This window comes from Tyto alba, unplaced genomic scaffold, assembly GCF_018691265.1.
Source record: "Tyto alba isolate M040663 unplaced genomic scaffold, T.alba_DEE_v4.0 Super-Scaffold_1, whole genome shotgun sequence".
Classification (NCBI taxonomy): Eukaryota; Metazoa; Chordata; class Aves; order Strigiformes; family Tytonidae; genus Tyto; species Tyto alba.
This window is the reverse complement of record NW_024881261.1, coordinates 11048084-11060496: the sequence shown is the minus strand read 5'-3', so window position 1 is coordinate 11060496 and position 12413 is coordinate 11048084. Positions and strand designations below refer to the sequence as shown.

At 37.8% G+C, this 12413-nt stretch overlaps 1 protein-coding gene across 10 annotated transcripts in view; it reads right to left on the bottom strand.

Annotated features, from left to right (window-relative positions):
* Positions 1-12413, bottom strand: part of GPAM (glycerol-3-phosphate acyltransferase, mitochondrial) — a 61057-nt gene that overhangs the window by 16003 nt on the left and 32641 nt on the right. For all 10 annotated transcript variants that reach the window (XM_032988531.2, XM_032988527.2, XM_042798385.1 and 7 more), the window contains 8 exons: positions 12182-12304; positions 9049-9122; positions 6007-6120; positions 4613-4762; positions 3595-3691; positions 2474-2610; positions 1297-1396; positions 367-579 (listed from right to left, as the gene is read on the bottom strand). In XM_032988531.2, the coding sequence (XP_032844422.1) occupies positions 367-579; positions 1297-1396; positions 2474-2610; positions 3595-3691; positions 4613-4762; positions 6007-6120; positions 9049-9122; positions 12182-12304 (1008 nt within the window). The remainder of the gene's footprint in view (positions 1-366; positions 580-1296; positions 1397-2473; positions 2611-3594; positions 3692-4612; positions 4763-6006; positions 6121-9048; positions 9123-12181; positions 12305-12413) is intronic.

Below are 12413 nucleotides of genomic sequence, written 5' to 3'. Positions count from 1 at the left end.
GGGTTTTTTCCAATTTGAAATTAAAAGGTTATGTTTAAAATTAAAATGCATGCAACAGCAAACAAAACAAGGCCAAATCTTTCGACACACTTTATAACTTAAAGTAAATCTAGAGATCTAGTTTTCCACAGATATCCACTTGAACGTATTATTTGTTATGTCACACATTTCCACTTAGAAGTACATCACCCATATCTCAGCACTTCCTATCGGAGAGGTTTTGCAATTCATGGCTCTAGGCTCTTCAACACTAACACCAAATACATATAACAGAGGACTACTAGCATATCATTTAACTATGTATCACATTTTCATGCACATAAAAAGAAAATCCCCTAGGCAAACAAGTTGTTCAATTGCTCTTACCAGCTGTTCACTGTTATAGTGACCTTCAATTATACGATCATAGGAGATTCCCACAGGTATAATTAGGACATCAGGAGTAGCATTTGAGAAGAGAGCATCCACCACCACTGATAAAAGACCTGCTCTAGCTCCAGATGTCTTTCCACTTCGAGACCGTGTACCTTCCAAGAATATTTCTAAAAACTGCTGCTGTCTCAACAATTCTTCTATGTGCTAAATACAAAAAGATTGGAAAAGAGGAAAAAATAAATAGCTAATTATATTCACAAATTCACATTTGAAACATATTGTGAGCAAACATTTCCTTTAAAAAACACCAGAAGATCATGAGTTGGCATGAATACTTATGAAAAAAATAAAAGCAGTAATTAATGCTTGACACAAACCCAGACCAAACTGCAACTGAACTTGCATGAATACACAAGCAGTATAACACCCTTTGTTCAAGAAGAGCATCTCTAGCAACAGCTGATCTAGCCGATTCACATACATCTCTCCTCCTGGTTCCTCAGTACATCCCATCTTCCAAGATGAAAATACAGCTACTATACTGAATGGCACAAAGGATTACGCCAACCCATCATAAATAGAGACTTCCATTAAGTTAACAGAATCAGTGTAGATAGGCCCAAGTACAAAAGAAATCAGAGAAACAAGGCTTAAGTTTAACATTAGTTCAGAAAATATTAATTCACGTTCATTACTAAGGATTATGCAAGGTGAAAATCCGCTCCTCCTCAAAGGTGCTGGCATTCAATTCTCTTTCATTCTACATACTCGAGGCTTCATACAAAAATGTATTTTTCTTCAGCATGAAACCTAAGACAAATTCAAAGCAGTAAAAAACATCCCCAGACTGATGGAATTCACTGTCCCACTCGCCACCTGACTGAAACGCTACCTACAGAAACAAAGACAAGAAATACATACCACGTAGAGCAAAGATCTGTAGAGGAAGTCCTTACGACCATCAGGACTCTGATCTAACTTTCGACGAATGAAAAATCCTCCTAGCTTGCGGATCAGTGTGCTACATAATACAGAATTATATTCATTGATTTTAGATTGCAGAAAACTACTATACATCCAGTACAAAATTCCTAGCACGCAACAGGAACTGTAATTACTGAAATTCTTGAAGACTAAAATGTATTACACTATTTGCACGATGGGACCACGCAAATATTACTCTATTTAACAAGAAACAGACTTCTCTACACTGCCTTGCTCCATTTCAATCCCTCAACAGACCAACTGCCCTTTGCAGTGATCTCAACCAGAAAACTATGGTATATTGAGATGTTGGTGTTAACAGTGGGTCGCTGTTAAGTACCAGCTCAAATGACCGAAATGGGGTAACTTGTTCTGCAGACAGAGCCTACATGGCATGCTGTACGTGAATCCAAGGCCTGATGGATGCTGCACAACTCCAGGTTGCCAGTGTCTAAAGGGATGTTAGATTACCTATGCTAGTCTCTCCTCCTTCATACTGCTAGCCCTAATAACAAACGTTTTAACTGATACTTTATGGAGTCTGAATGCCTTTCTTACTGGGATCATCACAGACCAGCACTTTCTGGTTCAAAACACCCCCGAAATCAAGGTATCCCCCTTCTTTCCTCATCATTTTTTGCAATATCCAGCAGCTTTTCAGAAATCAGCTATCCCTAAATTCTGTCTCACTGGCAAAATACTACCTAGAAGATTTTAGGTTCTTCAGCCACCAGAAAAACAATTTAAACAGAGACCAAATCGGAATACTTTCCCACTCAAAACTGTTGCTGACCATTACCCAGCCCATTAAATTTCATGAAGATGAGTTGTCCATTCATAACACTTTCACATATTCACCTTTTCTTTGTTACCTACCGACTCTGAGACTCCTAGAAGAAAGGAATGCCCTTCCTTACCCTATGTAGGTTATGACATGAGTTTCTCAGCAGTTTGTTATGCTCTCTCTCTAAGCATGTAATAGGAACCACAGAAGTTCTACACGATGACCTAGTAATACTCAGATTATCTTACACATGGACATAAGATATATTGTGCAATAGGTCATCTTAAGATCCCCTCCTTTAGTCTTTCTCAAAGAAGAGAAGGTTATTACCTGAAGATGGGGATGTTGAGATTGTTTCCTGCAGCAATGTAGGGTGCTTTGATGTTATGGCAAAAGAGAATGAATGTAAGGAGCAGGTAGTCAATGTGGGATTTGTGAACAGGCAAGAAGATAAGAGGCAAATTCATCTATGGTGGGGAGAGAAGGAAAAAAGAGAATATACAGTTGGTAAAAAATGTGGAATATTACTCCTTTTCTAAAATCCATCACTGAGATTACTAGCATCATATTATCAGAACTGATGGTATTTTCTGGTTACCATCATTCAGTTTGATTACTTCTGGTTTTCATTCAGCTGTGACAAGAACATTTTAGTCAACTGTCCTTCTTCATTTTCATGGACTGTACTTTTTAGTTGTATGTATTACATTAACAATGATTAACATTCCCAGTTTTTTCAGACTCACAGTACTGAGACAACAATCAAACAATTAAAGGGATGTACCTAATCATCAGTGTCACCGAAGTACTGCTATTTCTTTCTATTAGATATCATCAAGAATATATGAATAGTGGGGCTCCCAAACAATGTAATCAAAAAATATCAGAAAATATTAGGAACCTTTTTCATTTGTTTGTTTCATTTACCTGATACATTTTTCTAAGGTAAACCCTGCAAAAACGATCAATTCCTTTGAGTGTAAAGAAGACGGTAGACTGAAGGAGTTATTTTGATCAATGCCAATAAACAACGAAGGACTGGGAACAGATTGCTAGTAAGAAATAGGAAAAGCTTATTTCTTCAAGATTTTTATTCCAAATTAAGGTAAGAGTGAAAAATCCTGAATAGACCTAAGTTATTACTGGCTGCCTCAGTACAAAAAAAGAAATAATGCTGGAAACAGGTTATGTGAAATAATCATTCAGCCTCATAGTTAAAATCTGATCCTGAAACAAAGGTAAAACCAGAGTTCACACAGTATTTAAGGTTACATAACTCAAAGAGCACTGTAGTTAATTAAAAACAGTATTTCACAGATATGAGACAGTTCTATCTACAATCTGGTATCATGCAGACAGCCAAACTCTCCTAAAAGGTGAAAGTGGTGTAAACATTAATAGAAACTATACCAGAAATCTATCTTATTATATTCTTTCTCACCCTTCATTACCTCTGTTGCTGCTTTGACCATTTCTATTTGACCTCTATGAATCTGAATATTCCAGAAAAAGCTGTTAAACAACTTCAGTAACACCCAGCCAGTCAACCTGTGGGAAGAACAAACACAATTCAAAAAGCTCCATTCATTTCTGCCTCCATTTTATATTGCTATATGACTCAACCCGAAGGCATAAAATCTAGTTACTTTATATACAAATAAAATGACTATAAAATCCCTTTTCTTAACAATTTTTTGCCTATCAGCTAAGTCATGGTTAGTAACTACATTTCAGCCACCTTGCAGTTATCACACAAAACTTGTTAGTGCCAACCTCAGTGAAGGCTGTTCAAAGGGCAGAGACCACTTTACATATGGGGCAAGTTAATGGAGGTCCTATGATCAATCACTAACTAAGCTAGTTAGGTGACGTGTTAGGTGACAGCATGTATCTGGTCTTGGGGGAAAACTCAATATAGTTACAAAAAATATAGGGTTTGCTTCACAAAATTTGATAAAAGGGATTAGGAACATGACAGAGAAAATCATCCATAGTAGTAAAGAGAAATGCCACAACAGAAGACTTTATTTAAGACTCTAAGATACTTGTAACTACAGGTTATGGTATTCAATAGGCTTCTGAAAAAAAGATCTTTCACAGTCTAAGATGTTGCAGCTAGCTGCTGTCGCCCATATCAGCCTGAAACAACAAAGGATGCTAATATTGGTCTAAGCATTAGCACCAAACCTAGTTTCAGGAGGAAATAATAAAAAAAAAAAAAAAAATCTGTATTTAATCTTTTCATAAGATTTATCCCTTGAAAAGGCAGAGTTTCTGCTGCATTTGAAAATTAAGAATAACTACCATTTCATTAGTTAACATTACAAAGGGATATTTATGAATTGTATTTTTTTTAGAATAATTATTTATTATTTATTAATAACCTGCTCCAAGCTCTGCTAGTATAATACAGAGAAAGCTTGGCTGCACTTCTACCCATTCACAATACTGATGAGCCATTTTTCTTACCTGATTAAAGCAGGCGACACATTTGCTACCATTTCCTGGAGAATTTTCCTAGCTTTTTTCTTCACTTTGTTGATAGTTTTAGGATCCGTTTGAGCAAAACTACCTGGGGCACTTGGTTCAGAAGCTTCATCTACAATGGCCTTCTGGACTCTTAACATTGAAAAGTAAAACTTAGGAGACAGTCCCGCAACAGAAGAGTTCAAGACAGACAACAGCTTCTGGGAATGAGCTACATATTACTACAGGAGTAACTTGAAGGCATAAAAGAACATGCACACTGAAGTATTGTGTACTCTGAATGCATCAAATTTAATTCAGTAGTTTTCTAAACTCTGATTGAATAGGTGGGTAAATGGATAAATGGATAAATGGATAAATGTGTTCAAAGTTGACCATATAAAGCATTATGTATGCAGTTCACAAGTACTGGTATTAAGTGATTGCCAGTTTTCAGAAATGGTTAATAAGGTTAAAAATTCAGAAAGAACAGCTGAAATCCCCTCTTTGTTAATATTTTCTTTTTTCTGCCATAGCAATTCCACATACCTCATTAGACAGATTTATGCAGTTGCTATTTTGCACTCCTACAGTATCTTCCCCCTTGAATTCTCAGTTTTACAACGTGTAACTAAATTCTATAAGGGCTATTTTCCCCATTTGAAACCTATCTAAGAGAGATTAAGAGGCTTAACACACTAACTGTGGCACAACGTGGTCTGCTTTACTTTTCAAAAGCAACCCTATCATTTTCAGATGGGACTCAATCATTAAAAATTCAGGAGAGTTAGGAATGTTAATGTAGGCAGTGTGTGCCCTCTGACAAAAGTAGTCTCAAGGAGTGGGCATGCGGTTGAATTTCTTTGTGTCCAGGGAAAACTGATAGCTTAATAGCTAATCAGGGGCTCAACATGCCATTTAAAATGTAGTATATGAAACAGAAAACAAGCTCCACAAAGTAAAGGGTGGGTATTTCAATCTATATACTTTTTCCAGTTTTGCCTCACACTCTCGGTGCATACTCACGGTACTCTGAAATACTGCTCTCCGATTATTTCTGAAGCATTGACAATTTCTGATGACTGCAGTATGATTTTAGTGGTAATGATTTACATGAATTAGATAAACAAAATGTTTGAAGAGCTCCCATGTAGCAATTTATTTTTCTTTGTACTGTCTGCTGTCCACCTGCTACGCATCATTCATTTGAAGACTTACAATTCTGGATCTCCTTTTACCATTCAAACAGAAAATGCACGCTACAGTCCTGAAAGGCTGAACTGAAGATGCTCTATCTTCTAATATTTTACATTTCCAAAACCTACTGTTTCTGAAATCTTAAATCGTATTATAATGTATCAGTCAATAAAAAAATCATTTATTTTGCATCATCTTACCTGCTGTTATTCAGCACATTTTCTGTCAGATTCTTGGCAAACATACCCTTATGAACATCCCTCTCTTGCACAAAAAGGACGTAACAAAAGCGTCTTGCAAGCCACCCTCTGTACCTACAAAAATACGAAGGGTATTTGAATGTGACCCTCAAAATATTTCACTGGCAAAAAAAAGAATACTAAAAAACACAATCAAGCAAAAGTAAGTTTTATGACTGACTGCCTTCTATATCTTCTAGTAAATTCCCAATTTATTAATGTTACAGATAAAATAACTGATGCATAGCACAAAATATCTGAGACAACTGGGGTCTGCATTACTTCAACTCAGGGCGACACTGTCCTTAAAACATTCATATTATCTCAGGAAAGCAGCTACAAACCAGCATATACATTTTGTCTGCTTGCTGGAACCGACTCCTCAGCAAGGACAAAAGAAGAGGTAGAGCTGATTTCCAATTCAGTGATTTTCCACTGAGAAACGTAAACGCCCAGCTAAGATGTTTGTCAACTTTTTCATGAAACACTGAGTCCTCTTGGGAAAGTTCTTCACATTGTACACACAGGGTAAACTCTCACAGACACTTTTGAAAATATTTTTGCATTAGCCACCAACACTAAAACACACTTTTTGGCAATCTGTTCGTGCTTTCCAGTGTTTTTAAACACCCAGCCCTATGTGCCTCCTACACACCTTCTCCTTGCAAAGTTTTAACAGGAGTAGAACCACTAAATAATCGGTAAATTACTCTCCAAGCATTCAAGCATTTAAGAAAGGCAACTTAACTGAAGCGGCAGGTCTCTTCCTTTTAAATTAACCCTGTCCTCTACTCTCTGGATCATATAAGTAGCAATTACCTGAGAAAAATGTTACTTTGAACAGTTTCTCTAGCATCACAGAAAACGCATGTGACATGAGATGGGCTAAAATCCAGACCCCAGCAGTGAATATTCATTATTATTTTTTCTCCTCACCACCCTCACTCACCAGGTCAGGACTGGACAAGCCACCACACACGCAGGTCACTCCACAAGCTAAACAGAGCTGAAACCCCTGAAACAGCAGAGCTGATGTGACGGGGCACAGAACTCACAGTTGGAAGAAGAAATTAAATTCTGGCCATTCCTAAGCCCAGAGCACTCATTATTAAGCAAGAGCCCTGTCCTGAGGGCTGCTGGCACAATGCATCACTGATGCTCCAGCGAGTGTCCCAAATCGAACCACGGGTGGCAATGCTCATGTTGGCTTCCATGCTGGAGTGCTGCCAAGATCTCAGTCCTTGTCGTCACCTGAGTTACTGATCTTGGCTGTTACACGTCCCTAGCACATTTCAGTAAATTTACACATGTGTTAAAACCCACTAGAAAAGATGAGAAGGAACTTTTACACTGCAAAAGGCCAAACTGCCAGAGTGCACAGGCCACTTGCATGATAATTAAGATGAGTGCACACACACAAGCCATCAGCACAGTCTTGACACATAATGGTTATACAAATATTGAGACTGTCTCAAAGGACAAAGAATTTTGCTATTCATGCTGTCAGAGAAGCAGACTGCTGACTGTTTTAATTGCTTTTCCATTTTCCCCTCTTCTCATCTGAGTTTGAGAGCGTTATTGATTTTTCTAAAAAGCAAAGTATATGCTTCTTTCTGACAACAATTCTGGTAACTGTGAACATTATCATCACAACAGCATACAGCTGATTGCAGGGATCTGTCAAAGTATAAAAGCTTCTACATTCATTTTACAGCTTAGATACGACATAGTATAATTAGAAAAATCTGTTTTCTATTTGTGTAGCAATGATAGAAGACAAAAACCACAGAAAATAGACTTAGTCAAGATATTATAAAATTGACATATTCACACCTCAGAAAAAGGTTGTGGTAGTGTCTCAATACAGTACAGTACACTAGCAGTGAAAGAGAATCCCTCTTGCTTTCTAAGGCTAAGAAACTATGACTCTGTAGCCCCATGGGACCTCAGAACTTCATTAAAATTGTCAGCTTTCAGACCATAATGACATTCTGAGCTAAAGGCATTTTATTTCAGAATAATTCATTAACCCACATTTTGTTGCCCTTATATTTCTAATTTAAGTAACTCTGACCATTCAAAACCATTCAAGCACTAGACTTTTGAAACTAATTAAAAAAAAAAAAAAAGTTAAAATTAAACACTATTTCTGTTATTTTTCTGTATTCTGAACTACAAGCTCAACTCTTACAAAAACATAATTAATTCAAATTGAAGAAAGAACAGCCTCTAACATTAGCTTCCTCCCTCTGAAGCACAGTACAATGCTGCCTTTCTTCCACTCAGACACTTTGGCTCATTTCTTTCAGGCTGCTGGCCTCTCTTTGTTTGCTCTGACTCTACAACAAACACTGCAGGACCTGCTTATGCTAATGAACACTGTAAAAAAACCTTTGCAAGCATTATTAACTTTCCATAGAACAGAATAAAGATTTTTGTGTACTTCCAGTATCTTCATCCCAGAACACAAGATGTATCTCCTATAGCACAAAGATACATCACCATTTTTAGGTCATATACACCATCCTTCAGGAGCTGCACTCTGCCACTGAGGCAGAGGAGATAAAGTCTCGCAAGACATGTTCAGATTTAATTGTCCTTAGTGATAATTGTCAATGCCTAAATTGTGAGCCAGATCAGCTCAGTAAATTAAAATGCAGCCTGAAGTCATTCTTAAGCATGGGAATAAAACAGCTCCTCTCAGCATTATGCTACAAATGCTGTCATTTACACTAAAGTAGAAAGGATTTAAACATGCTCTGTTTCTTGTGAAACAGGTTTGACCCTTACACTCCTTGTCTATAACCCCAAAGGACTTTGCCCAGCTCCCACATACACACAACCAGATTTAACAAGTCCATTACTTTCCTGAAGTCAGCACCAATTCCTGCGTTTTAGGACAGCAATATATATTCACTCAGTCCAGACTATCCTAGAGATTTCTCTGTCCTAAGATCAGAACACAGTGAATTTTAAAAGCAAAAGAAAGACTTCCTACATTACCTTGTATGTGTTTCATTGATATATATAACATTACGTAGACCCAAAGAAGGAATGCTAGCATTGAAGAAGTTATCCTGTAAAAAAAAAGAAAAAAAAGATTGGTGAACTACTGCATTACATAAGAATAGCTGTGCCTTTATATTCTTCATAATACTTAAGATAATGCAATGTTTTCCACCTCTATTATAAACAAAAGCTTAAACAGCAAAGTGCTGAACTTGCTTATAAAGTACACACAAACTGTTCTGAAAATGAAATTCAGAAAGTCACTATTCCCAACTCCAATAATTTAAAAGTATTCTGTAGGCTTTACTGCATACAGAAAAGTTTGCCTCAGTTGTATTCTTCAAGTCAGAATATTTTATCATATTCTGATGTAATATAAATCAGGACTTATAATACAGAACTCATCTTTGACACAGAACTTTACTAAGCCACATTCAGCATTAGTATAATCATGAGCCTTTTGATGCTCAGCCTATGACATCCAGCTTGCCAGCAGATCAGGCATCGCGTAATAGCAGCCTGACGTAGCAGTCAGGATATCCACCTGTGGTTAGATGACAAGTCTCTATATTCCTGCTCTGCTTCAACAACAAATTCAATCCAGCCTCTGTATCCCTGGTACAGACTCAACATGCCAGGCTATTAACTGTCCCGGGACGAGTTTAGGAGCAGTTCCACTATGGATAAATATTCCTTGGCAGGAAGACTTTAATCTTCTACATTCCAAGTAAGTACTTTGACCAAGAGGCTAGTTCCTTTCTGCCCAAATAATATTTAATTATAAAACTGGTACCATGCCAACAGTGAATTACAGCTAAAACCACCGGGATTGTGCATGTCAATGAAGACAAAAACAGGACAGCGAAGGAGAAAGATTGTTACCAGCAATCATGTAGCTGCAGAACAGCCTCACTGCCAATTCTGCAATGGGAGTCAGGTTAAGAGTCTTGTTTGTTTCTGTTTTGTTTAGGACACACCATTTGGCACAAATTAAAATATATGAGTGTCTTATGTCATTTGCAAATCAGGTAGAAATTACACGCTACAGAGGGAGCACACAGTCTTCTGCCCCATGTTAAAGCATAACTGCACAGTACATACAATCAACAAATTGTTGCTTTAGGCTCTTCAGAGGAAATTTCAAGGTAATACTAATTTCTTTGAATATTCACTGATAATTTTCTGCTCCTAAAGCTGATGACATATTCTGGCAAATAGAAGTGAAATTACTTGTTCTTGGACTCCCAAAAAATCAGCAACAAAGTTAAGTACCACTGAACGCTCAAGTCTGCTCCAGTGCTTTAACCATGAGGTTATAACCTCACTCTGAAATTCATCCTCTAGCTGTAATGTCACACTTTAGCTTTTCCTTATTTAACCCTTCCCCGATCCTGTGTCAGACAGAGGATGTGGTTCTGTGAGACCAAGTGAGCCGATACAGCATCTACGTGCTGCTGTGAGAAAGAAGCCCAGCTCCCACCACTACATCCTACCCTTTCCCACTGAACACTATCCCTCACCTCTTATACTACCTCTATATAGCACTATATATCTCTATATACCACCTCTATATCGTCACTTATACCACCTCTAGCATTCATCACACCCTTTAACGAGCCAACTTCATTTAGGCAAGGGAGAAAACTAAGACAGTCAGACTAAATGAATAAATAAAGCAGGTAGTTTTCTGCTTGGTTAGTGAACTTGATCAGCCCCCAGAGCAGAAATGAAAACAAGAGGAAGAAGCAAGACTTCCCACTCACAGCATCGATAAGCTGTCAGTTTGGCCAGCGCACTTACGGAAATCTGCCTCACTCATCCATCCCTTTTCCTTAAGAGAGTTAACAGGCAGCTCAAAAAAAAAGTAAAATCTCTGGAGTCTAACGAGAGGATCTGGTTTGGTACTGTCTCCTGCAAGGATGATATTTTCTCTTTGTGGCAGAAGGCAATAAAGGGTTTAATCAGGTCATGCCCCTTTCCCAACTGGGGTCTCAGGATAGGTAATTAGTTTCTTATTAAATGGACAAAATACAGAACAAGACTTTTATTTTTAGAGCGTAATTCCCAATTTGAGAGGAATAGCCTAATTACTAACTGACTAATCATAAATGTATCAAGCTCTACGTTGAGGATTCCTACACACCTTTTTACAAGTCAAAACACTAAAGTGACTACTAGAAGTAGTCTCAGCTTACCTAACTGCTGCCTTGTTGCCCATATCATATGTAACCTTCACAGCACATTTGGATTTCTACCCCACATCTGTATGTCACTGCTCAAATTTTCTGTTCTGGCATAGGAGTAGAGTGAAACAACAACTCTTCCTTGGTCAAAGAAACAAGCAGATATTAACTTTAGTTCAGCCAATCATGGAGCTCAGGGCAGGTGTAACTGAGTGCAGTTTAAAGCCCAGGGTGTCCACATAGTCAAATTACATGATGAAATGGTTGCAAACTATATCGTGCCATTTATCAGTATTTTGCATCTTCAGCTTACAGAAAGCCTGCCCACTACAGTTCAATGAATTTCACATTTTAAATCAGCTTGCGCAACCTCTCTGGAGCCACCATCATGACACTGTTCCCAGTAGACAAATACCCCCACTGTCCTGACTGGCACTCCTTGTTTCCAGCCTGGGCAGAGAAACCAGGAATCATCCAGGTGTAGAAAATCAACTTGTCTTCTCAAGCACAGGATTGATCTCTTCAGGTCTGAAAGGAAGCGTATTGCTTACTTTCAAAACTGTACTTATTCTGTGGATAGAGAATTAAGCGTCCTAAAAGTAGGCCTTAATGGTTTCATATGCATCAAACTCCCATGATGCGTCTAGCAGATCAGATCATTTTTTCCATACTGTTTCCTAGTGCTAATTCTGAAGAGTTGGACAGTTTTGTGCAAGGAATAAGTCCACACTGAAAGGTAGGAGACAAAGCATCACAACAGGTCTGTGTCATCCATTAATTCCATGACAAAGAAAATACAATCACAAACAAAAGTGAAAAACTATATTCCTTTATGAAGTAAGAACACTGTGACCTTAATTCTGAAAGTAAGAAAATTACTGAAACTTCATTACGCTGCAACTATGCGTTATTGTCAAACATAATCCAGTCTGTAATCTTCTTACCCGGCTCTGGGGAGTGCATACGTAGCAACATCGTCCCACAAACGGCCTTTTTCTGCTCAACAGAGTCTCTTTCCATTTTAAAGTGGCGGATCGGAAGAGAGTGGGCCTAGAGTTACACTGTCCCTGCAAAACAAAAAAAACACTGTGTAAGTATCCACAAATATACATTTTACTGGGTATGTGAAAAGTTTGAGTAAGAGGAGTTGCCAGACACACCAAAAAAAAAAATTCA